The following is a 25,853-nucleotide window of genomic DNA, read 5'->3' on the forward strand; positions in this document are numbered from 1 at the left end:
GGTTAAGGACAGAGTTTCACAAACACTATCAGTGGTTCTCAAACTTTTTTACTGGTGACCCCTTTCACATAGCAAGCTTTTGAGTGCGACCCCCCCCCTTAGAAATTTAAAACACTTTTTTATATATATTAACACCATTATAAATGCTGAAGGCAAAGAGGGGTTCGGGTGGATGTTGACAGCTCGTGACCCCCCATATAATAAACCTCGCACCCTTTGAGGGGTTCCGACCCCCAGTTTGAGAACCCCTGCTTTAAATGCTCTTACTTTTATTGTTTAATGTCACCCACTTGTTAGTATAGATTTCTTTTACCAAACAGCTTTTTTATACTGTAATTTTTAAAGGTCATAGAACAGGGGCGGTCAAACTTTTTGGCCTGAGGGCCACATCGAGTTTCCAAAATTGTATGACGGGTCAGTTAGGGGAGGCTGTGCCTCCCCAAACAGCGAGGCGTGGCCCAGCCCCCGCCCCCTATCCGACCCCCACTGCTTCTCACCCCCTGACAGCCCCCAGGACTCCTGCCCCATCCAACCCCCCCATTCCCTAACGGCCCCCCTGGGACTCCTACCCCATCCACACACACCCCACTCTGTGTCCCGACCGCCCCTGGATCCTCCACCCCTGACTGCCCCCCGCCGCCCATCCAACTCCTCCTCTCATTCCTGACTGCCCCCCCTGAGACTCCTCCCCCATCCAACCACCCCTTCTCCCTGTCCCCTGACTGCCCCCCCGCCACCCCATCCAACCCCCCCCTCTCCTTCCTGACTGCCCCCCCACAGGACCCCTACCCCCATTCAACCCCCGTTCCCTGCCCTGACTGCCCCGACCCCTATTCACACCCCCACCCCGATCACCACCCCGAACTGCCCTCTATCCATCCCCCCCTGCTCCCTGCCCCCTTACCGTGCTGCCTGGAGCACCGGTGGCTGGCGACCCGACAGCTGCGCCACCCAGAGCACCAGGACAGGCAGCCGTGCCGCCTGGCTGGAGCCAGCCACGCCACCGCGCAGCACAGAGCACCAGATCAGCCCACAGCTCTGCAGCTGCGCTGCCACCCAGAGCATTGCGCCGGCGGCGCAGTGAGCTGAGGCTGCGGGGGAGGGGGAACAGCAGGGGAGGGGCCAGGGGTTAGCCTCCCCAGCCAGGAGCTCAGGGGCTGGGCACGAGGGTCCCGCGGGCCGGACGTAGCCCGCGGGCCGTAGTTTGCCCACCTCTGTCATAGAAGGAAAGTTAATAGGATAGATAATATTAGATGGATAGATAATATTGTTTCCTACTGTGTAGCGAATAAATTCAGTATATTGTATCTGACAGACTGTGTGAAAGTCTTTATTTGCTGATTTCTGACCCCATAAACTGCGTAACTAATGAATGTCAACTCAAATCACTAAAATAGTAGTATCTCACAATGCTCAAAAATCTCTGAATATTGTAGAAAGTTTATTCTGCATGCACAATATCCAATTTTTAATCTTTATCTTGACCTTTTCAGATTTACCTTTTTCCTTAAAATACTTAAAACCATGAAGCAACTTATGAACTATGCATTTGCCAAATTTATTTATTTTTTAAATCAATGGCATTTTTAATGGCTCATGAGCATAAAATGCATCTTTAAAACCCTTTCCTCTTTTTCTAATTATGTATAACAATACTTTAGAGACATAGGTTCATGTTGGTAAGCCATCAGTTTCTTCCCAGAGTTCATACTGTATTTTGACACACATTTTGAGCAACAATATATTTTGATCAGTCACCAGTTTTGTCATAGCATTCGAGCTGCTAAAAATATATTCTAATTGGATTCACCACTTCATCGCCGTACCCTTCACAGAAGCTCTAAAAATCACAGTTAACACCTGTTTCCTGTACTACTTTCACCCCATCATCCTCTCTCCTATCACCACCACCATTTATTTGGCCTAACATTTACAATTTATATGATATCGAGGTGCAGGGGGATGGATAAACAAAACATTTTATACATCTTAGGCCTTTTCTTCATGACTTTCAATTTATACTCACAAGAATACCCCAAGGCTTTTCTTACATTTCTCCATTTTGGAAAGGTGACTTAACAACCCACTCCCCCCACCATTTTCTGTATCTCTCATTGCTCTGATATTTTGTCATGCTAGAGCTAGTGAAAAGCAATATCATGGTTTAGTTCACGTCTTCCCTCACTAGTCTCATAAATCCAATTAAACTGCTCATACTGTTTTTAAAGCCATGCTTGCCCCATAGCACTTTCTCATTTTTAATTATTTGTCTTTTATCCTATGTTCCCTTAACTTAGATTTCCAGTGCACTGCCATTATGTTTTATTATGTTTAACCATTCATTCAAATACATTTTAGATAACATCATTTCAGCTAAACACACCTGCTTAGGTGTACTAAATTACTAATTACAATTCTGGCAACTCATTTCCAAAATATATAATACTCAGCTGCACACAGATTAAATGATTTAATTCAAATAATATTTTGATTTGAATTGATCTTATGTTGTCCTCAGTTGAAATAATTTTATTAACACAAGTTTCTGTTAAAATTAAATCTCAAGCAAAACAGGACTGAACAGGTTTGGTTATTAAAAGCACCAAAATAGTCACTAAGAGGACATTGCATGTCAAAAATCTGAATGTCAAAAATACAAAATAATATATTTTAAAATATCTATGTAAAATGAAACAGCTACTTATAATTATAATAATCTGATTGACAGATAAAATAATTGCTTTAAAAACACTTGAGTCATTTTGTCCTTACCTGCAGGCATGAACCATTATTACTGCATGCAGTGACTGTTCCATTTCCTAGCACAGACTTGAAGAAGCACCACATCTATCTTACAGAATGTGACTAATTTGTGTGTTTGCAATTCCTAAGCTATTTGCAAAGGACACTCCCTTTCAACATAACAGGATATTTAATGGTTAACCAAATTATATTTTCTACTAACCTAAATTTAACAGCAACCTTGGTAACTGTAAAATGATTTCCTCCAATACAAAACAAAAAAAATCAAATTTTGAAACTGAATTTAGAAATCAAGATGCTTTTTGGGTGAAAACAAAAAAATAGTACAGACTGACTGCAACAACAGTATATATAAACCAGTAGTCTGCTGTATTATGATTTGCATGCTGCTGCTGATTAGACTTCATTAAAAACAAAAATCAATAACCCTTTGCAAAAAGACACAAAGCTTAACCAAAAACACAAATTCAATCAATACATTACAATAACCCGCATGCAATACATCAACAATATTAGCAAACTGACAACAAAAAAATGCCCTATGCTGCTTCTTTGCAATGCTACACCATTAATTGTTCATGCAAGAGATGTAGCTGTACCTTTCTGAAGAGGACGACTTCTCAGAGTTAACTGACATCAGCAGCTCAATCTTCTGCTTGATTTCTGGAAAAATCAGAAAATATTCACAACCAAGATTGCCTGCCCTTGCTTTCCAAAGTCTTATTATCAAATGATTTTTTCCTAATCCCTTTTGTTCAGAATGAGGCCACAAGATTCACAGTACTTCTGTAAGGACTGATTCAATGGTGCTCAAAACGAAAAAGCTCCAGAGGCATCAGGCCTTGCTAAACTATGCACATGACTGTTTATGAAAGCAGGAAGTACCATTTCTTTTAAGCAGAGGGGTGGTTACTCTTTTGAGGTTGAGCTAACATATTTACTAGATGATTCTTATCATAACAAATTACAAACAGCTGCACAAATTCCAGCTTCTACAAAAAAAAATCAAACAAATAGTTTGGGAAGTAAATTATTCTGCAGCTTTGCTACCTAAACATATTTACTACCCTTCTGAATCTTCATTCCAAAAGCCCTGAAAAATATGGCTCTTTGAATTATTTTTGTCACAAAGAATGAAGTATTTAATCACTACTTTAATATATAGATCAGAAATCATAAACAGCATATTCTAATATCTGAATTTCTTAAGTTAAGATTACAGGGTGCTCTTTCAAATACACTTTGAAGGCCAAATTTAAATTTACCTTCAATTTTTTATTCCTAATACCTTAATTGCCCCTCCTAATGCTCACAACCAATGAACAGCAACACCCATTAGCCGAGCGGGGCTGATACATAATACTTGTTCTAAAAGAAATGGCCTGACAATGCCATTTAGAACAGAAATATTGAGAGCCAGATCAATTTTACTAACAGACTACGGGGGGAGGGGAAAAATAACCCCATACCATCTGTGATTTCTATTTCATGAGATCTCAAAACCAAATACACATGGATGGTTTTAAAAATAATTTAAGATGATTATGTAGCCAGAAGGTCTATTATTTAAATGTTTCAGATGAAAACCAAAGGGTACTATCATAAAATAAAGTTGATTGATTATAATCTTAAAATCCTATTATAGCAGAGCTGGAAGCACTACGTATATTTAATGTTGTTTGACACTTCCCATTCTAAGACCCTGTTTTCAATTGCTTATAACTTTTCTAAAACTTTAACTATTCAGGCTGAAATTTTCCATGTCAGGGATTTGCCTCAGGGTACTGCATTTATGTTTCAGCTGAAAAAAAGTTCAGCCATTTCTGAGCAAGAGATTAAGAAAAAGCATGTTTTTCCCATGTTAAAATAAAAACTTACAACCAATTCATTAAGAAGCTCTAGCATTACCATGCTTTGGACCAAGGGCTTGAAATTAAGCAAGAAATAGGATGGAGGTCACCTTGCTGTCTGGGATGTGTCTTTTGCTTTCCCCAAACTGCACAAATTTGGCTAAGTTATAAGCCTCCAAAAAGTCTCAGTTTACACATGCTCAGTAGAGGATTATTAGAATTTGGTAGCTAAATTTTCCAAAGTCCCTGTCTGCATTGAGCATACTCCATCATGGGCATTCAGGGACCGAGCATGATTTTCCCTGCTATTGCCTCTCCCAGCCATTAGGGGCCATTCAGGGAGCAAAGATAAGAAACGAGATGTACTTGCATGTGCCCCTGATGTCTCCAGGCAGGAAGAAGGAGGAAGCAATTTGATTCAAATGCAAAGGGGTGAGCAGCAAAGGGGAGGGAGCTGCAGAAACCAGACGGGAGAAACGAATTGAGAGGGGCAGGAGCCACATGCAACAGAAGAGGCGGAGGAACTGAAGCATAAGGTTGGACAGAAGTGATGAAGGGGGTGGTAGGAGCAGGCAGTGTGGGAAGGGAAGCAGGAGCTGGGATACACAGGAGCAGAGAAGGACAAGAACTGGGACCTGTGCAGGAGATAGAAAGGAGCAGAGATGAAGGAGGGCAGAAATCAAGATGTGGGAGTATGGATAGGAGCAGAGGGAGGAGGGACAGGATCCAATGGGGACAGGGACAGGAGTGTTGGGATGGGACATATTGGAGCAGAGACAGGCTGAGAAGGGGAAGAGGGAAAGCAGGGGCACAAGGATCTAGAACCATTAGAGAACCCTTCCAGACAGAACCTGGATTGAACCCAGGAGTCCTAAATCGCTACACCCCTCTGCTGTCAGCAAACAGAAGCGAAATCCACTGGCAAGGCATGTGTCTCAATCCCCTCTACTGGCTGGTCCACATAGAGGACAGGACAACAGCCAACTACTTCTACCACTCTGTTAGCTCAAGTGGTAGAGGTCTCTCTACACTGTGGATCTGAAGGTCCAAAATCTGCTGATGACTCAAGCTGGTAATCAGTATGGTTCCATATTGCAGAATTTCTGTTTTTCCAGTTTGTTTAAAAACAAAATAAAAATACACACTTGAGGATATGACAGCCAAAAGTCTATGTTAAAAGAACATCAGATTACAAACTCAGGCACTCAAGCTAGAAAATGCCAGAATTCAGGTTGCCTGTGCAATCTTAATTTGGTCCCCATTCATTATATGCATATTCATTATGATACAGATTCATGTCACATACTTTGCCACCCCCCCCCCCACCCCGAATGGATAGTGCTCTGGGAATGAATCATGGTGGTGTAATGAAGTAGGCGGTTATCGTAGTGACTGAGGCAGGGGACCGCAGGAAGAGAAAGGATGGTCTTATGGTTAAGGAAGTTGAATGACACCCTGGATAATTAGATTTTACTCCTGCCTCTGCCACACAGTCCCTATGTGATGCTGAATAATTCTCAAACTCAAATGTTCACAGCTGTCTACTAATTGTGTGTTCCCCATTTTGTGGGTGCCCAACGTGACACCCCTGGGGTCAGATTTGCAGAAATGCCAATTACTACAACTGAAGTCAACTGGAGCTGTGCTTTGAATATGTAAAGTTCTATAAAAAAAAGGATAAATATTTTGAAAAAATAGACTATAAGTATTTCAAGTTGGACACCCAAATTTAGTGGACATGGGTCAATTTTGCCCCTACTATCTCTGTGGCTCAGTTCCCCAGCTGTAAAATGGGGATAATACTATTGTTTAATCTTACAGAGGTGTTGTTAAGATAAATTAATTAGTATTTTCTAAATCACTCAGACAGGAGGATGAGAGCACCATAAAACACCCAATCAAAAGTAACACCTGGGGCCACAAACTGAATGAGGAAGACAAAAAGAAATATTGAATAACTACCCATTAACTGAATGAGGCAGGAGTCCTGCAAGGGAAACAAATAGTAAATGATCAAGTAATTAAAGACTATACAGTAACTCCTCACTTAACATCGTCCCAGTTAACGTTGTTTCGTTGCTGATCAATTAGAGAACATGCTTGTTTAAAGTTGCGCAATGCTCCCTTATAATGTTGTTTGGCAGCTGCCTGCTTTCTCCACTGCTTGCAGAAAGAGCAGTCTGCTGGAGCTAGTTGGGGGGCTTGGAACCAGGGTGAACCGGCAGCTCCCCTATCAACTCCCCTAAGTTCCCTGTGGGCAGCCTCCCCCCACGGCCATGTGCTGCTCCTGCCCTCTTCCTTGGAGCTGCTTGTGGGAGCCTCCTGCTTGCTTTGTGGAGGGGTGCTAATGTCAGGGTGTCCCGCTCCTGCGGCCCTCCGCTCCTTTACCCCTTCTCCACAGAGCTGGGGTGAGGGAGGAGAGAGAGACAGGGCTCAGAACTGAGGGAGCTTGCTGGCAGCAGCTGCTGTCTCAACTTGCTGATCTACTTAAAAAGGCAGTGTATTTAGAGTGGGGTCAGCGTATTTAAAGGGGCAATGCACATCTCTTGCTCTCTCTCTCACACACACACACACACACACACACACCGTGTGTGTCTCAGTCTCTCCCTCGCTCCCCCCCGCCCCGGTGTGTGTGTCTGGCTCTCTCACACACACGGTGTGTGTCTCTGGCTTTCTCTACCATGCTGTGTCTCCTCCCTCCATTCGTGCTGCCTTGTAGAGTGTGAGGCTACATTAATAACAATGTGTTAACCCTTGAGGGCTCAGCCGAGTGCTAGTTCATCATTTAGCAGTAAGGCATTCCCTGGAAAATATCCCACCTTCTGACTCCACCACCTCAACCAAGCTTCATAATCATAATTGCTGTGTACAATATGAAACTGTTACACTGTGTATATATTTTATTTATATATAGTCTTTTGTCTGGCGAAAAAAAATTCCCTGGAACCTAACCCCCACTATTTACATTAATTCTTATGGGGAAATTGGATTCGCTTAATATCACTTAGCTTAAAGTAGCATTTTTCAGGAACATAACTACAACGGTAAGCAAGGAGTTACAGCAAGTCAATATAATTTGGGGTTTACACCTGAAAGGAGGTGTGCTCATGAGTGCTGAGTAAATTCCCGAGCTGAGTCCTCCCACACAGACTGATTTCAGTCTGTGTCTGCAGCTGGGTGTGGCCTTACCTGTGTGTGTGCTAGAGAAGTCTAGTGGAATGGACGGGCTCAGTGGGACCCCAGTATATCAGGTGGCATCCTGGACGGGGGTCCAACCCATCACACTCTTTATGACAGACCTTAACATATTTGAAGACTGATATCAAGTCTGACTTCTTTTCTCAAGATTAAATATTCCCAGTTTTTTAACCTTTCCTCATAGGCCAGGTTTTCTAAACCTTTTATCACTTTTGTTGCTCTCCTCCGGATTCTCTCCAATTTGCTCACATTTGTCTTAAACTGTGACACCTAAAATTGGACACAGTACTCCAGCTTTGTCCTCACTAGTACCGAACACAGCGGAACAGTTCCCTCCAGTGTCTTACAATGTCACACTCCTGGTCATACACCCCAAAATTATATTAGCCTTTTTCCTAACTGCACCACATTGTTGACTCATATGCAATTTGTGATCTACTATAACCCCCAGATCCCTTTCTGCTGTACTACAAACTAGCCAGTTATACCCCATTTTGCATTTGTGCATTTGATTTTTTTCCCCCTAACTGGTCATGCTTTGCAGTTGTCTTTACTGAATTTCATCTTGTTGATTTTGATCCAGTCTCCTATTTATCAAGGCTATTTTGAATTCTATTCCCATTCTCCAAAGTGCTAGCTACCCCTCCCAGGTTGGTGTCATCCACAAATTTCATAAATATATGCTCTACTCCATTATCCAAGTGATTAATGAAAATATTGAAAAGTCCTGGACCCAGGACACCCCACTAGATACAGCCTCACAGTTTGACAGGAAACCATTGAAAACTACTCTTTGAACATGGTTTTTCAACCAGTTGTGCCTCAACCTTATAATAATTTAATTTAGTACACATTTTCCTCATTTAATTTGGATATCAAATTAAATTTATTTTATGCTGTCTGTATTGAAAATTAATAACCATTGTAAAAATTATTGGGAGGAGGAGAAGGAAGCTGGAGATTTTGACAGCTGAGTAGGAGACAGTTGGGGCTTTAGCAGCAAGTAAGAACGAGCAGTGATTTTTGTATGCAGAAGACAGTGGAGTCTTAGGGCTAGTCTGCACTGAAAAGTTATATCAACATAACTACATCTCTCAGGGTTGTGAAAATTCTACTACCCGATAGACACAGTTAAGTCAGCCTAACTCCCCGTATAAACATCACTAAGTTGACAGAAGAATTCTTCCATTAACCTAGCTACCACCTCCTGGGGAGGTGGATTACCTACAGCAATGGGAGAATCCCTCCCACCATTGTAGTAAGTGTCTACACTGAAGCGCTACAACAACACAGATGCAATGCTGAAGCTATGTCACTGTAGCGATTCAACTATAGACATAGCCTTACTGGGGAAGAACATATAAACTCCCCCTTTTAGATAAAGGTGAAAGTGACAAATCTGGAAGAGGAGGCAGAATTAACATACAACCCTCAAACCTCTGACAACTAAGTATCTCAATATCTGCCATCGGGTGCAATGACATGTAAGCAGAAATCGCATTTTGTTCCTGCTAACATGGTTAAATAATTCATTACTGATTAAGTTAAAACTTAAATTAATATCATTGAGTTTCAGAGTCAACTCTCTTTGGGATAAATGAAAGCAGTTCATGCTTCTCTCACAGCTATTGTCTCAAGCTGTCTCCAGATTTAGGCACACATCACTGTGTTGTTTCACATGTGGTTCACATTCTGAAGATTAACACTGCGGAAGAATTTTCTTTTTAAATGAAAGCTTAGATTCTAGACCACAGTGATGCCACCAATTTTTAAACAGCCATTATGCACATCTGCTATGCTATCAAACCTTCTGAAACCAGAACTCTCCCACCACTTTCTTAGCCATCATTCTAAGATAAACCTTAGGAGAACAAACGAGCTTTCCAATGCAAGTCAGAGGACAAAAAATTAGAGAGACAATTAAACACAGCAGCCAACATAAATATAGTACTAACTGGTAAGCCAGTTTACCGAGCTGTCAAATAATGTCAAATCAACTGATCGCCTATTCTTTAACCAGTCAAATATTGTCAAATATTCCAGCAAGAATGCCCTGGTGTAGGTGGCAGCCTACCTTATGATCGTATCATGGTGCTATCTGTTAGCAAGCCTACTTAAATGTCTTGATCACTCATTTTACTACCATCTGTTGGGAAAGAGGCAAACTAATTGAAAGCTGTGCATCTTGACTGGCAGGAGTATTCTAGAACAAAGTGTGTATATATATATATATATATATATATATATATATATATATCTTTATTTGTATGCTAGACCATCAATGTAAATGGCAGTTTACAAAACAAATTAAACGACATGGCTCCTGTCATGAAGATTTTACAATCTAAACTGTAACTGGAAGAAATTAACTCAGAAGTGCGTGGGGGGGAGGGGGGAGATGCACAGCCACTAAGGCCTGGTCTACACTAGGAGGTTATGTTGAATTTAGCAGAGTTAAATCGAATTAACCCTGCACCCGTCCACACAACGAAGCTATTTAGTTCGACATAGAACTATTTAAGACATCTCTTAAATTCGATTTCTGTACTCCTCCCCAACGAGGGGATTAGCGCTAAATTCGACATGGCCATGTCGAATTAGGGTAGGTGTGGATGGAAATCGACGCTAATAGCTCCGGGAGCTATCCCACAGTGCACCACTCTGTTGACGCTCTGGACAGCAGTCCGAGCTCGGATGCTCTGACCAGCCACACAGGAAAAGCCCCAGGAAAATTTGAATTCCTTTTCCTGTCTGGGCAGTTTGAATCTCATTTCCTGTTTGGACATCGTGGCGAGCTCAGCAGCACTGGCAACGATGCAGAGTTCTCCAGCAGAGGTGACCATGCAATCTCAGAATAGAAAGAGGGCCCCAGCATGGACTGATCGGGAAGTCTTGGATCTGATCGCTGTGTGGGGCGATGAGTCTGTGCTTTCGGAGCTACGATCGAAAAGATGGAATGCAAAGATCTACGAGAAGATCTCAAAAGCCATGACAGAGAGAGGATACAGCCGGGATGCAACGCAGTGCCGCGTGAAAATCAAGGAGCTGAGACAAGCGTACCAGAAGACCAAAGAGTCAAACGGACGCTCCGGATCCCAGCCCCAGACATGCCGTTTCTACGAGGCACTGCATTCCATTCTAGGTGCGGCCGCCACCACTACCCCACCACTGACCGTGGACTCTGAGGATGGGATATTGTTGACGCCCGCTTCCTTGGAGATGTTAGCGGATGGGGAAGATGAGGAAGGTGAGGAGGAGGAGGAGGCAGTCAACAGCACTTACAACGCTAATTTCCCAGACAACCAGGATCTCTTCATTACCCTCACAGAGATCCCCTACCAACCGTCCCCAGGCGTTAACCCGGACCCTGAATCAGGGGAAGGATCAGTCGGTAAGTGTTTTAAACATGTAAACATTTATTTTGAACAGAACAGGAGTATTATCAATGGGTTTTTCATGATTTGTTTGCCCTAGGCGCTTATCATTTTAGTCCTTGGCAGTGCAATTACTGCAAAAGAATCTAACCATGTCCGGTTTATCATGATTAGTTTGCCCTAGGCACTCTACTTTTTAGTCCTTGCCAGTGCAGCTACTGGAAAAGAAGGTCTATATGTCCGGCGATAGAGCTGAAATCCCCATGGGACATCTCCACGAAGCTCTCCTGGAGGTAATTGGAAAGCCTTTGCATGAGGTTCCTGGGGAGAGTGGCCTTATTGTGTTCTCCATAGTAGAAAACTTTTCCTCGCCAGGCTATCATCAAGTACTCTGGGATCATTGCCTTGCAGAGCATGGCGGCATACGGCCCTGGTTTTTGCTGGCTTTCACGCAGCATGCGTTCTTTCTCGGTCTCAGAAATTCTCAGCAGAGTGATGTCGCTCATGGTGACCTGCTTAGAATTAAGGGAATGTTACTATTGGGACTGCTTGCCTGTTCCTTTACAGAACTCTCACCGGCGGTTTACAGCCACGCGGTGGAGGCGGGAGAGGGGCAGCATACAGGAATCTTTCCCGGGGACAGCCGTGAGGGGGTGGGAAAGGGGCAGAGTTCATGCTTGCTGGATTGCCGGCAGCAGGAACTGGCCAACGACAGGAGCATTGCTTTGAACGTGAAAGGAGGGCACAGCTATAATTTAAGTTTTAAGCAGCCAAAAGTCTACGGCTTACCATGTCAGCCTGCTATCCGAATTCCGCTGTCCTGCCCCGCTTGTCTGATCTCCACTGCAAGACCCCAGGCACTGAATGCGAAGGCCGAAAATTCGACCTTGTCCTGAGTGCACATGTGATAGGTGCTGTGCATGGTCTTGTTCACAGAGAAAGACTATGTTCATTGTTCACAAAAAATTATCTTGTGAGGAATTTACTCCCTTTTTCCCATCCCACAGCTGCGAATGTCTCCTGACCTACTCTCGCATCCCCCTCGCAGAGGCTGGCGCAGATTAGGCGGAGAAAGAAAAGGACACGGGACGACATGTTCTCAGAACTTATGGGCTGCCCCCGAGCCAAGGCGGCACAGCAGACCCAGTGGAGGGAGAACATGTCGCAATACCAGCGAGCACACAGCGAACGGGAGGAGAGGTGGCGGCAGGAAGACCAGCAGGCGACTCAAACGCTGCTTGGACTAATGAGGAAGCAAACGGACACGCTCCGGTGCCTTGTGGATGTTCTGCAGGACCGGAGGCAGGAGGACAGAGTCCCGCTGCAGTCTCTCTCTAACCGTCATCCCCCGCCACAAAGTCCCATACCCCCCTCACCCAAAGTCCCAAGAAGGAGGGGCGGCAGGGACCGTGAAAACTGTCACTCCACCCCTGCAGACTGCTCAAGTACCAGAAGGCTCTCATTCCCAAAAATTTGATAAGTCCTTTCCTTCCCGCTTCACCCAAGCCCCCATCCCAGTTTCATCCCCTAAGTGTGTAGTTGATAATAAAAGATACGTTTCTGTTAATTACTGTATCCATCACGTTCTTTTAGGGGAGACTGTGTTTGAAGGGGGGGAAGGGGGTTGGTAATTGGAGAGGACAGTCACCTTTACCAGGGTACAGACACGGGGGCAGGTTCAGCAGAAGGTCACACACACATTGCAGTCACTAGGCACCCTGGTCAGTCTGGGAGGTGGTTTTCATGTTCTGTGGGGGGGGGGCCATGTGACTTTGTGGCGGGGGAGGGCGGATAGAGATCTTATGCAGCGGTCCTTGTCCTGGATCACAGAGCCACGCAGCAGGGGATCTGTAACCGTCCTCCCCGGCCACAAAGTCACATAGCCCCCACACACAGAGTCCCAAAAAGGAGGGGAGGCAGGCTCCGTTGAAACAACCAGTCCACCACTGTGGACCACTCTATTGGCAGGAGCCTGTCATTCCTTGAGTTTAGAAGCGTTCTTTCCATCAGTATGCCCGCTACCCACCACAGTCTGTGTCCCACTTTCAACACTTTACCGCGAAATGCGTACTAAAGAAAACGGTGTTCATTAACAAAGTTCCATGTCTTTTATTTTTAAACGTGTGTTGGAAGGGGGGGGGGGACGGGGTGAACGGGGTATGTAGCTGGAGAGGATAGTCAACAGTAAGTGGGTAAAAAAACGGAGGCAGGTTCAGCTTCTCTTTAAACAAACTTAATAGTCACAGGTTACCCTGCTCACTGAGGAACCTAGCTTTCAAAGCCTCCCGGATGCACAGCGCGTCCCGCTGGGCTCTTCTAATCGCACGGCTGTCTGGTTGGGCGTAATCAGCAGCCAGGCTATTCGCCTCAACCTCCCACCCCGCCATAAAGGTCTCCCCCTTGCTCTCACACAGATTGTGGAGCACACAGCAAGCTGCAATAACAATGGGGATATTGGTTTCGCTGAGATCAGAGCGAGTCAGTAAGCTTCTCCATTTCCCCTTGAGACATCCAAAAGCACACTCCACCACCATTCTGCACTTGCTCAGCCGGTAGTTGAAGAGTTCTTTTTCACTGTCCAGGGCGCCTGTATAGGGCTTCATGAGCCAGGGCATTAGCGGGTAGGCTGGGTCCCCGAGGATCACTATAGGCATCTCCACATCCCCAGCAGTTATTTTCTGGTCCGGGAAGTAAATACCTTCCTGCAGCCGTCTAAACAGACCAGAGTTCCTGAAAACACGAGCGTCATGAACCTTGCCCGGCCATCCTACGTCGATGTTGGTAAAACGTCCCCTATGGTCCACCAGTGCTTGCAGCACCATTGAAAAGTAGCCCTTTCGGTTAATGTACTGGCTGGCCTGGTGGTCCGGTCCCAGGATAGGGATGCGAGTTCCATCTATAGCCCCACCGCAGTTTGGGAATCCCATCGCGGCGAAGCCATCTATGATGACCTGGACGTTTCCAAGGGTCACTATCTTTGACAGCAGTAGCTCAACGATTGCGTTGGCTACTTGCATCACAGCAACCCCCACGGTAGATTTCCCGACGCCAAAGTGATTCGCGACTGACCGGTAGCTGTCTGGCGTTGCAAGCTTCCAGAGGGCTATGGCCACTCGCTTCTGGACAGTCAGGGCTGCTCACATCCGGGTGTCCTTGCGCTTCAGGGCAGGGGACAGCAACTCACAAAGTTCCAGGAAAGTTCCCTTCCGCATACGAAAGTTTCGCAGCCACTGTGATTCATCCCAGACCTGCAGCACTATGCGGTCCCACCAGTCCGTGCTTGTTTCCCGGGCCCAGAATCTCCGTTCCACAGCATCAACATGACCCATTGTGACCATGATGTTCACTGCGCGGGGTCCCGTGCTTTGCGAGAGGTCTGTGCCACTCTCAGACTTCATGTCCTCACCGCGCTGCCGTAGCCTCCTCTCCCGATTTCTCAGCATCTGCCTCTGGAAAAGGTGGATGATAAGCTGCGAGGTGTTGACAACGGCCATAACTGCAGCGATGGTCGCAGCGGGCTCCATGCTGTCACTCACCAGAAAAGTGCACGAACTGATTGCCCACCAGCGTTTCAGGGAGGGAGGGCGGGAGTGACGGTTGGATGACGACAGTTACCCAAAACCACCCTCGACACATTTTTTTCCCCAGCAGGCACTGGGGGCTCGACCCAGAATTCCGGTGGGCAGAGGGGACTGCGGGAACTGTGGGATAGCTGCCCACAGTGCACCGCTTCCAATGTCGACGCTTGCCCCATTAGTGTGGACTCACAAAGTCGAATTACTGTCCTTAGTGTGGATACACACGTTCGACTTTGTAATATCGATTCCACATATTCGATTTAAGTACAATCAAAATACTCTCGTAGTGTAGACATACCCTAAGTCTTTCCCTTAACAAACAGAAGTTTCACAGTTATTAAACTCCCTCTAACAACTCCCCAACTCTCCACAGAGCAAACAACGCACATTAAATGCCCATGTAAATAAACCCCCAGTCCTCCCCTCTCAACAAAAATCCCGTTCACACTACACACACAGAGCCAAACCTTGCTGAGAATATAAAAAGTTCCATGCTAATGATGGGGTGTGACATAACATTTTTATTGAGGCCCCTCCCTTCCTGATGCTGCTTATGTTTGCTGCAAAGAGGAAGGGGCATCTGCTGCCTGCCCCATGCCCCTCCACATGATCAAATAGTCTGTAATAGTCCTGGGAGGGAGAGGGCAGCATACCCAAAAACATTTTGACTGGCTGGAATCTTCTGGAACAGCAGCACTTAAAAACAGAACTGAATTTCTACTGACTGGCTGAAATACAAGAGATACTTCATAATATCTTTTTATTTTTATAATGCTCTCTAGATTAACGACATAATAAATTAGGTAGAGACAGGGAAAACAAAAATAATTTATATGAATTTTTTTTGCTAGATATGAACATGGAAAAACTGTTAAGCTAAGTACAAGCTCTGTTCTTCCACATACATAACATACTTAGAAAGAATGGAGAAGCACTTGTTGAATTCTTGTGACATATGTCTACCGCTGTCAAATTTAGATTATTGCAGTCAAACAATAAGAAAGGGAAAACTGGAGGGTGGCTTGGCAGTCACACTGGGCGGTTGCCCACATCGCCCACCCTTAAGGCCGGCCCTGCGGAGCAGCGAGTGGCTGGCAGGGCAGCTGATGCCAGAGCAAGCGCATGGATAGCAGAACGAGCAAGGTGCCTTTCCCCCCCGCCAAGGTGGGAGGTGAAATCAAGCAGATGCACCTCTGAACTCTGGGTCTTTACTGACCCACGACAACAACTGTGAGTGGAGTATGATGGAGGGAGAAGGGAGGTGCGCATTAAAAGAACTTTTGGTTGTTGGACTCAAAAACCTGAGGCAATGTACTTTGGGATGAATGTTTTGCTGATGGTTTTATGTTTATGAATCCTACTTGCAATGTTTTCCCAAATTAATGCCAGGTTATTTTCCTCCTCCTATTTAAAGTTTCTTTTCTACACTCAGGCTCTTAGCTTGTGAGAGGAGAAGTATTGCCTCTTAGAGGTACCCAGGCCATGGTGTGTAATTTTCCCAGATTACTGAGTGGGGGCTCAATCTGGTTCTGTATTGTATTATTAAGATGGACCCCTGAATATTGAACCCATCTCTTGTTGCTGCTGATGCCACCTGGCAGAAGGGTTACAGTCGCATTTGAAAAGTTTTAGATTTAAGTGTTAACCCTACATTAATTTCATGGATGACAATGACATCTTTAAAATGTAAGAAATGCAAGTATGAAGAAGAAAACCAAAGTTTTAAACCAGAACGGGAGGAAGATTTTGCATTCACTATTAAAGGTGGCAAACCCTATGCCTTACCTGCAATGCATCGCTCACTCACTACAAAGCGAGCAACTTGAAACATCACTATGAAACGAATCACAATAACTTTTTGTCTAAATAGCCTCCTGAATAAGAATTAAGGAAAAACAAGCTAACTGCATTAAAATTACACCTAAACAGTCAACAGACACTATTTTTGGTGTTCAGTAAGGAAGACGACACAATAACCAGAGCTAGTTTTATGTCATCGAATATTGCTCATGCTAAATTGCCACACTGTGATGGAGAATTTGTTAAGAAGAATATTGCAAAAGTGGTTGCAATTTTAGATCCAAGTAACACAAAACTTCAACGACTACTCAAGTAAATTCCAATTTCTCACCACACTACAGAGAGGTATATCTCCCAAATCAGTGCTGATGTTGCAAACAAGATGCAAAACAATCTAAAGAATTCTCTAGCATTCAGCCTAGTTGTCAACAAGTCCACAGATATACAAGATAAACCATAACTAGCGATATTTGTTTGCTATGTTTCCGCTATTGAATGGACATGAGCAACACATATCGAAGAACACCAGTTATGGAAAAAGGTAACTGTCTTTTCTTCTTCGAGTGCTTGCTCATGTCCATTCAACTTAGGTGACTCCCAAGCAGTACCCCTCAGAGGTGGGTAGGAGTTCACGGACATGTAAATTGCAACACAGCTCTGCTGAACCCAGTGTCATCCCTGGCCTGCTGAGTGATGGCATAGTGGGTCATGAACATGTGCGCCGAGGACCAAGTCGTGGCTCAAGAGATATCCTGGATTGGGAAGTGTGCCAGGAAGGCCGCCGAAGATGCCTGAGCTCTGGTCGAGTGGGCTCTGATGATCGGCAGCGGAGGGACTCCCGCCAGCTCATAGCAGGTCCAAACGCAAGAGGTGATCCAGTTAGAAATCCTCTGAGTGGACACTGGGAGACCCTTCATCCTATCAGCTATAGAGATGAAAAGCTGAGTCGACTTATGGAAAAGCTTTGTCCAATCTAGGTAGAAAGCCAGGGCCCTTCTTATGTCCAAAGCATGAAGGCGTCTCTCTTCACCAGTTTCAGGCACCTTGGGGCAGAAGACTGGAATGAAGATGTCCTGGCTCATGTGGAAAGTAGACACCACCTTGGGAAGGAAGGCCAGAGGAGTCAGAGCTGAACTTTGTTCTTACAGAAGACCGTCTACGGCGGCTCTGAGGTCAAGACTTGCAGCTCGGAGACTCGCCTCCCCCCCCCAACGTCACTGCCACCAGGAAAGCTATCTTCCACAATAAGTGAGACAGGGAGCATGAAGCCAAAGGCTCAAAGGGCAGGGGACCAAACTTGTGGGAAAAGTCTCTCAAGACCTCTGAGGAACCTGACCATCATGAAAGGCGGAAATGGCCGCCAGATGCACTCTGACAGAAGAATATGGCAGGCCTTGGTTCCTCAAATGAAACAGGTAGTCTAAAATCAACTAAACCAAAGAATGCGAAGAAGAGATGCCCCATTCGGCCGCCCAGCAGGAGAACCTCGTCCACTTTGCCAGGTAAGTCTGTCTAGTCGAGGGCTTTCTACTCTCGAGGAGGACCTTCTGGACCCCTTCCAAACAGGCCTGTTCCTCAGAGTTCAGCCATGCAACATCCACACCGTGAAGTGGAGGGACGCAAGGTTGGGGTGCAAGAGTTGACCGTGATCCTGTGACAGCAAGTCCGGTTGGTTCGGCGGGCTCTCTGCCAGCCTCAATAACATCCCAAACCAGTGCTGGTGAAGCCACGCCAGGACGATCATGATCACCTGAGCCTTGTCTCTCCTGATTTTCGCTAGGACCTTGCTGATGAGTGGAATCAGAGGGAACGCGTACATCAGGCTTCCTGCCCACAGCAGGAGGAAGGTGTCGGGGAGGGAGCCCTTGCCCAGACCCCATGTGGAGCAGAACCTGTGGCACCTCCTGTTCTGCCTGGTGGCGAACAAATCCACTTGGGGAGTTCCCCATCTCTGGACGATCATGCCTGCTACCTCTGGGTGGAGCATCCACTTGTGGTGAGAGGATAAGTCCCTGCTTATGTGATCCACTAGCATGTTCTTTGCACCTGGGAGGTGACACATTTCTAGGTGAATTCCATGGTCAATGCAGAAGTCCCAGAGACTGAGTGCCTCATGGCAGAGTCTCACACTCCCCCTTGTCTGCTGATATAGAACATTGAGGCTGTGTTATCCATCAAGACTCTGACCACTCTGCCTGACAAGTGAGTGAGGAAGACTTTGCATGCCCTGTGTACCATCCTGAGCTCTTTGATGTTTATGTATAGCATCATTTCCTCTGCGCCCCCCAGCCAAGGTCCAAGGCATCCAAAACCAACTTGACTGAATGAGGGGTGCTGTCGAAGGGAACTCCTTCCAGGACTTTCCTGGGGATGGTCCATCATCACAGCGAGGGAAGTATCATTGCAGGGATGGTAATGACCTTTTCCAGGTGGTCTCTGGACTGGGAGTAGACCATTGCCAGCCATTGCTGCTGGGGTCGCATCCGGAGCCTGGTGTGGTGTACCATATATGTGCATGCTGCCATGTGACCTAGGAGGCACAGGCAAACCCAGGCAGTGGTCAGGAAATGCAAAGACTTCCGCGATGAGGTCCGTCAATGCCCTGAATTTCTCCAGTGGCAGGAAAGCCCTGTCGCAGGTAGAGTCGAGCACCGCTCCGATGAACTCTATCCTCTGTACCAGAACTAATGTGGATTTTTTGTAGTTTACCAACAAGCTGAGGCGACAGCAAATGGCTAACAGCATCGTGACATCCCTTTGGACCTGAGACCTGGAGCTGCCATTGACTAGCCTGTCGTCGAGATACGGGTAGATCTGGATACCCCGACATCTGAGATGAGCGTCACTAGGCCAAACAGGAGGACCACAAACTGATAGTGGTTGGGACCTACCGTAAATCGAAGGAAGCGTCTGTGTCCCTCAAATATGGCGATGTGAAAGTAGGCATCTTTTAGATTGAGGGCGGCGTACCAGTCTCCCGGATCCAGGGAGGGGATGATGGAGGCCAGGGAGACCATGCGGAACTTCAGCTTCGCTAGGAAGCGGTTCAAGTCTCGCAGGTCCAGGATAAGTCACAGACCGCCTTTGGGATTAAAAAGTAATGGGAACAGAAACCCTTATTCCTGTACTCTGGAGGTACGACCTCCACTACACCTAGCTGCAGTAACTCCTCTACCTCCTGCGCGAGGAGACTCTCGTGAGAAGGGTCCCTGAAGAGGGACGGGGAGGGGGGGTAAGAAGGAGGGGTAGAAAGCAACTGAAGGGTGTAACCCCGCACCACCGTACTGAGGACCCATTGGTCTGATGTTACAGATGCCCATGCAGGAAGGGAAGGAGAAAGGCAGTTGGCAAAAATAGGGGAAGAAGGATCCTGGGAGCAGTCTGGTAGGTTGCCCTTGGGCATACCTTCAAAACGGGCGCTTGGCTGCCTGATTATTGCGGGTTGAGCTCAGCTGCGAAGCCTGCGAAGGCTGGTGGTTAGGATGCCGCTTGTAGCCTCTGGATTTCTTATGGAGAGGCTCCTGTTGAGGGTGGCTCCCCTGGCCCTGAGGCTGCTGTGGCTTGAACTGCTTGCGGGCAGGGCTAGGCATATACAGGCCCAACGTTTTAAGAGTCATGTGGGAGTTCTTGAGGCCAGGGAGCTTATTGTCCGTCTGTTCTGCAAACAGGGCTTGCCCATCGGGGCCAGTTTCAGTGCCGACAATGTAGTTGGTACCACTGGTACCGAAGCTTGTCCTGCCATCATAGAACCTCGCTCCAAACCAGGGCTGGATCCTGAGCGGTTGCTCCCAGGTGACCAGGACAGAGCGGAACAGTGGCTCTGCCCCGACCGATGCAGTCACTCCGCCTGGAGTCCGATCTGGAATGGGGTCTTGGGGACCGGTGGCATTCGACGAATCCGCAACAGCCCAGAGCCGGCGATCTATGTCTTGCAGTTGACGAATGGTACCGGGATGAGGAGCGGGACCAGGAGTCGGAATGGGCCTGGTACCAGGAAGCGCCTGCACACGGTAATGCCCTCCTAGGAGATTGGTGACAGTCTGAGGAATGGTAGCATCAATCCCTCAATAGGTCCCTGGAGCGGTACCGTGGTCTCTGAGATACCAGGTGCTGGGACTGGTACTCCTGCTGGGGGGGCACATGCCTCCAGAGCTCTGTGCCCGGTGGCCGGCGAGCTGTGCCTCAAGCCTCTCTGCCCATGCCCAAGGCGCGGGGACTAAATGGGGCTGCGCTGCATCTGCCTTTCACGGTCAGAGGCATGGCGGCCACGGGAGGGCAAGCGCTGGTGGGACGTCCCCCGCGACGGGGAACGGTGCCACTGAGGTGGGGACCATGGCGGTCAGAACATAGGTTTACCCCATGACTGAGGAACCGCAGGAGGTGTGGGCACATCGGGGGGGACATGATCTTCTGCACCACCTGCAGGGCCTCCGGCGTGGACAGTACCGAGCTGACAGAGGCTTCAGCCACTATCCAAGGTGGCCGGCAGGGAGCGGGCTGGGCTACACCTCTTGGGCCCGAGATCCCAACGGGGGTGAAGAGTTCCCCGGCCTGAGACCTTGCTTGCATCCAGTCTTATCCTTTCCCTTGCGGGAGGTTGGAGACCGACCTTGCACCTTTTCCTTGGGCTTCTTGGTCAGAGCCATGGATGGGGACCGGTGCCAGCCAGTGGACTGTCCCGGTGGGGCCCTGTGTACTGAGGTCATGGTGCTCGGCACCGAGTCGGAGCCTTGCTGGGGTGAGGGCCGACTCCATAAGGAGCACTCATAAACTAATATCACGCTCCTTCTTAGTCCTTGGCTTGAAGGACTTGCAAATTTTGCACTTTTCACTAATGTGCCCTTCACCCAAGCAACACAGACAGCTGTGTGGATCACTAAGCCTCTTGCAGCAATCACAGGGCTTAAAGCCTGGGGACCGGGGCATGCCCCCTCCCAAGGCAAAGTCCCATTCGGGACCTACAAAGTCTCTAACTATAGCTATGGGATTTACTAACACTAACAGAAAACTATATACACTATAATACAAGAATTACGAGTTCGTACGAATGAGAAAGTAATGGTGCTAGCTGAAGCAGCAACAGTTCCAGCACCGTCACTGGCGGCAAGAAGGAACTTAGGGTGAGGGGAGCCAGCGGTTCCCTATATATTGCAGCATATGCACGTCATTCCAGGGTGCGCCAGAGCCGGTCCCCTACAGATATTGCTGAGGGGAAAACTTCCAGCACCAGTGCATGTGGCGAGCACACACACCTAAGTTGAATGGACATAAGCAAGCACTTGAAGAAGAATCACAGTTACTGTAGGGTAAGTAGCCGTTCTTTCTTCTATGACTATGTGTCAGGGTGGATCCCACTGCAGGTAACTGGCAAGCAGTATCCTCCTTGGACCATGGAAGTAAGGAGTTCCAGCTGTATCGGTCAGTCAAAAGATATTGAAGTACTGCTCTCCCGAACTCGGCATCCAACCTAGTGCCATATCAAGGGCAAAATGTTTAACAACATTCAGTGGATTGCCCTATGTTGACAACTTGCAGATCCCAGAGACTGGCACAGCCCTGAAGCAGATGGAAGTGGCTGCTTGTGCCCTGGTGGACTATGCCTTGACATTGAGATAGGGTAAGTCTCACCAGCCAGGTGGAAATGCACTGTGTGATCCACTTGGAGATTCTCTGTGATGAGATGTGTTGGTCTTTCAATGAGCCAGATACGGCCACAACAAGGCAGAGAGTCATGCTGCAAGGTTTGGTCCTGTTAAGGTAACAGAGCAAAGCTCTGGATATATCCAAAGTGTGCAGTTTCTTTTCTCCCAGCACTGAATGTGGCTTCGAGAAGAAGACTGGAAGGCAACTGATTGATTTAGATGGAATTTCAAGATCACCTTAGGGATGAACTTGGGACTCTCCGTGTACCTTATTTTGAAGATTAACTGTTTGTAAAACAGATAGAAGAGGAAAAGCACTGTATATTTCCAAATATCACCACGGTTCTGTTTTTTCGTTCCTGCTAGGACAGCAACTTCTATTAGAGTGCAAAGTTGTTTTTCTTAAATGTCTTGTAACTGCTAAGTGATAGAATTTATATGTGAAAGTTTATTCCTACTTTCTCTTTCTACTTCTCAAAAAAAGTGAAGGAGATATGGCTATGGAGATAAGGAGATATGCCAAAATGAATTACAATTGCCTCACAAAGTTTACATGATTATCCCTCAGTCCTCCACATTGTCCTGACTGTAACCAGTTGCCTTTATTACTAACAAAAGTCATTTTACATGGCCTTTACTTTTGGGGCCTACAGATTTAATCGTTGGCTAAAGAAGATCATAAGATTTGAGGAAGGGGTTGGAATAGGGTCAGGGAGGGGGCAGAGTTGGGGTGGGGACTTTGGGGAAGGGGTTGGAATGGGGGCGGGGAAGGGGTGGGAAGAGGTGGAGCTTGGGCGGGGCCTCATGGAAGGGGTGGAGTGGAGGTGGGGCCAAGGGCGGGTGCTTTTGTACCTTTATATGAAAAGGTGTCAGTGATGCGGCCCTCGGGCCAATGTACTAGTCCTCATGTGGCCCTCGTGGTGATTCGAGTTTGAGATCCCTGCCGTAGAATGACAAATTTAATCACAGCTTTTGAAAAAAAATGTAGATTTGATTCAGTCAAACTAACTCAGCCAGACACATGTTAACTCCAAGGATTAACAGACTGGCTATGAAAAAAAAACTTGTATATGCTCTGATTCTGTCTCTCCCAGTAGATGATGCTACTTGATTAACCCCAAAAGACTAAACTGGGGCAAGGTTTCTTAGATAAATGTTATAACTCCAAACCTCAAGAGATCAGAATTCCCCTTTAATCAATTTTTTCACAAATAATTTCTTTTAAAAAATCATGAGATTAAAAATTCTCATAGTAAAACATTTTATTTTAGACTTTTTCCCCTCTTAGATTCATCACAGACTGCTATCTAATCTGTCCTATTCAGATTTTTTTTTATTGTGCCCATCATCATAGTATCTATATGCCTGCCTTTGATAAATGAATCTATGTTAGGCTTCTATATTGCATCTACCACAGTAATATTTTTATGTTGCACAAAATTAAGGGATATAAAAGCCTAGAACAAAAAGTTGCTTTTCATTCTCCCTTTCTCGAAGGCAGAGGAGCATGACTAGATTTGTCAATTTTTTGTTTTGTTTTGAAGGGGGATCAAATCTGGGAAAAGACTTTATCAAAAAGGTATTTTATAGCTCAGTCTGAACACAGCCAGACTTTGATTCAGTCTGTATATTTTGGCAAGGAGTTCATAGCAAGCGTTACCACTGAAAATTCTTTGTTCACAGTGCCAATAGTAGGAACCTGGGTCTATCCAGCTGCAACATCTTTTGTGAAATGTAGTTGTGCTGGGAGACCATGAAGGAGGTTAAGAGCATCTCTGAGGTAACTAAATCTCAATAAGCCCCCCCTATATACAATCTGCGCCTAAACACCTATACTGCTATTTTTTGCCCCACGGTGTGAGCCCAAGTCAGCTAACCAGGGCTCTGAGACTCACTGCCACGGGTCTTTTTTTGCTGCATAGATGTACTTTTTGTGGCAGCTGCATCCAACCCTAGATTCTGCCATCTGTTCTATATAAATTCTCATACCATACTCATCACTCTAGTAGTTGAGCACTGGTACACTACTCTTTGTTAGATCCGAATTGTTTTATTTCCTTTCCTAAAAAAAAATTACTGATCAATAAGCAGAATATTTTTAAACTATAAGAAGCTGATTTTTATAGTAAAAAGTATATTAGTGCAAGATAGTTAAAAAGTGAAAATTACTAATTGCCCCAGTAGCAAATTTTAAATAATGCAAGAAACTAGCAATTTTCTAGCCAAGTTTCTTGGTGTTTACAGCTTTTAAGATGTAAGAGTCTTGGTTTTACATACCATATCAGAAATCACTACAGGCGTTTTTCTGCATGCTAAGCTAATCTGTACATTGACATTGGAAGTTATGGTGTAAAATGAGGCAAGATTTTCATACTTTACTGTATCAAAGAATTTGGCTAAATGCCTTCCTCACATTAAAAATGGCATTTAGCCAAAAATCTTTGTCCACAGAATTTCTTTTCTTTCATTCTAATTTTAACTGAATATTTAGAAGTGAAGTTATTTCTATTTCTCATGGAAATAGAAAAGTACTGTGTAGTATCATTAAAAGGAATACATTGTGAAAGGAACTTACTATACTGGAGTCAATGAAAATAGAAAATATAAATATGATGAAATGCTTCAAATTAGTTAAGAGGATAGAATAAAGCTTTCAGGTCTACAATGAGAGCCATAGATCATATTCTGAATTGCAGGCATACACAAGCATGTGATACAAACAGGCAAGCACATGTCAGAACACCCCTCGGTTACCTCTACTCTGTTCTTTTGAATAAACAGGAACTTGACTTCTGAGAAAAGATATGTATAGGTTGGCTAAGAGATAGGGTGGAGGTGCATCTGAGACAATCTATAAATTTGCTGACCATAAAATATCAGTTTGTGGAATAATCTCCTGGAGTGGCATGATAGAAACAATAACAATTGGGACATTTACAAATAGTCTGGACAAAGCATGGGAAGACATACTGTGAGGATCGTGCTTGCAATAACAAGGAGATGGACTTCTATATCTCTAATTTTTATAATATATTTCTATGACTTAGCTGACACATAATATAACTAACTTTTACCTATGAACATTTCACAGTGTATTTTGCTGTCTTGCGAGTGTTGCATTCTGAGATTCATGACTGCTCCCATGTCTCTCGTCCATGTCCATGCGTCTCCTTATCCCCAACCCTTCCTTCTCTCTTTCTCCCCCTCTCCATCTATCTTCCCACTGACTTGTTCAGCAACTGTATGAGCAGCTCCTTATTGCACCTGTCTGAACAGTTGCCTACAAACAGCTTCTTGTTCAGTGTAAACATTGTGACATGAGAGGTAAGTAATCACCCCTCCTTCTCGTATTGTGCAGTGGCGGCAGTGTGACTTGGGTAGTAAACCACTCCTCTTCTTCACCTCGTTTCTTCTACTACTTTACAAGTATTTTGTTGAGGCTTCGTCTACACTTAAAAGTTAGATTGACTTAGCTATGTTGCTCAGGGCTATGAAAAATTTCACACTCTGAGCTCTGTAGTTATGTCAACCTAACCCAAGTGTAGAAATGGCTAGGCCAGGACTGCCCAGAGGGGAGGGCAAGTGGGGCAATTTGCCCCAGGCCCCGGGCCCCACAGGGGCCCCCATGAGAATATAGTATTCTATGGT

General features: G+C 45.8%; 1 protein-coding gene across 13 annotated transcripts in view; it reads right to left on the reverse strand.

Moving 5' to 3' along the window:
• SRPK2 (SRSF protein kinase 2) overlaps positions 1 to 25,853 on the reverse strand; it is a 255,110-nt gene that overhangs the window by 161,228 nt on the left and 68,029 nt on the right. For 5 of the 13 annotated variants that reach the window (XM_065559982.1, XM_065559907.1, XM_065559857.1 and 2 more), the window contains one exon: positions 3,363 to 3,426. The exons of the other annotated variants lie outside the window; for them this stretch is intronic. Coding sequence is in view for 4 of the 5 variants with exons in the window: in XM_065559907.1 (XP_065415979.1) it covers positions 3,363 to 3,400 (38 nt within the window). In the remaining variant the exon portion in view is untranslated. The remainder of the gene's footprint in view (positions 1 to 3,362; positions 3,427 to 25,853) is intronic. 13 annotated transcript variants of the gene reach the window in all.

This window comes from Chrysemys picta, chromosome 1, assembly GCF_011386835.1.
Source record: "Chrysemys picta bellii isolate R12L10 chromosome 1, ASM1138683v2, whole genome shotgun sequence".
In the NCBI taxonomy this organism is placed as follows: domain Eukaryota; kingdom Metazoa; phylum Chordata; order Testudines; family Emydidae; genus Chrysemys; species Chrysemys picta.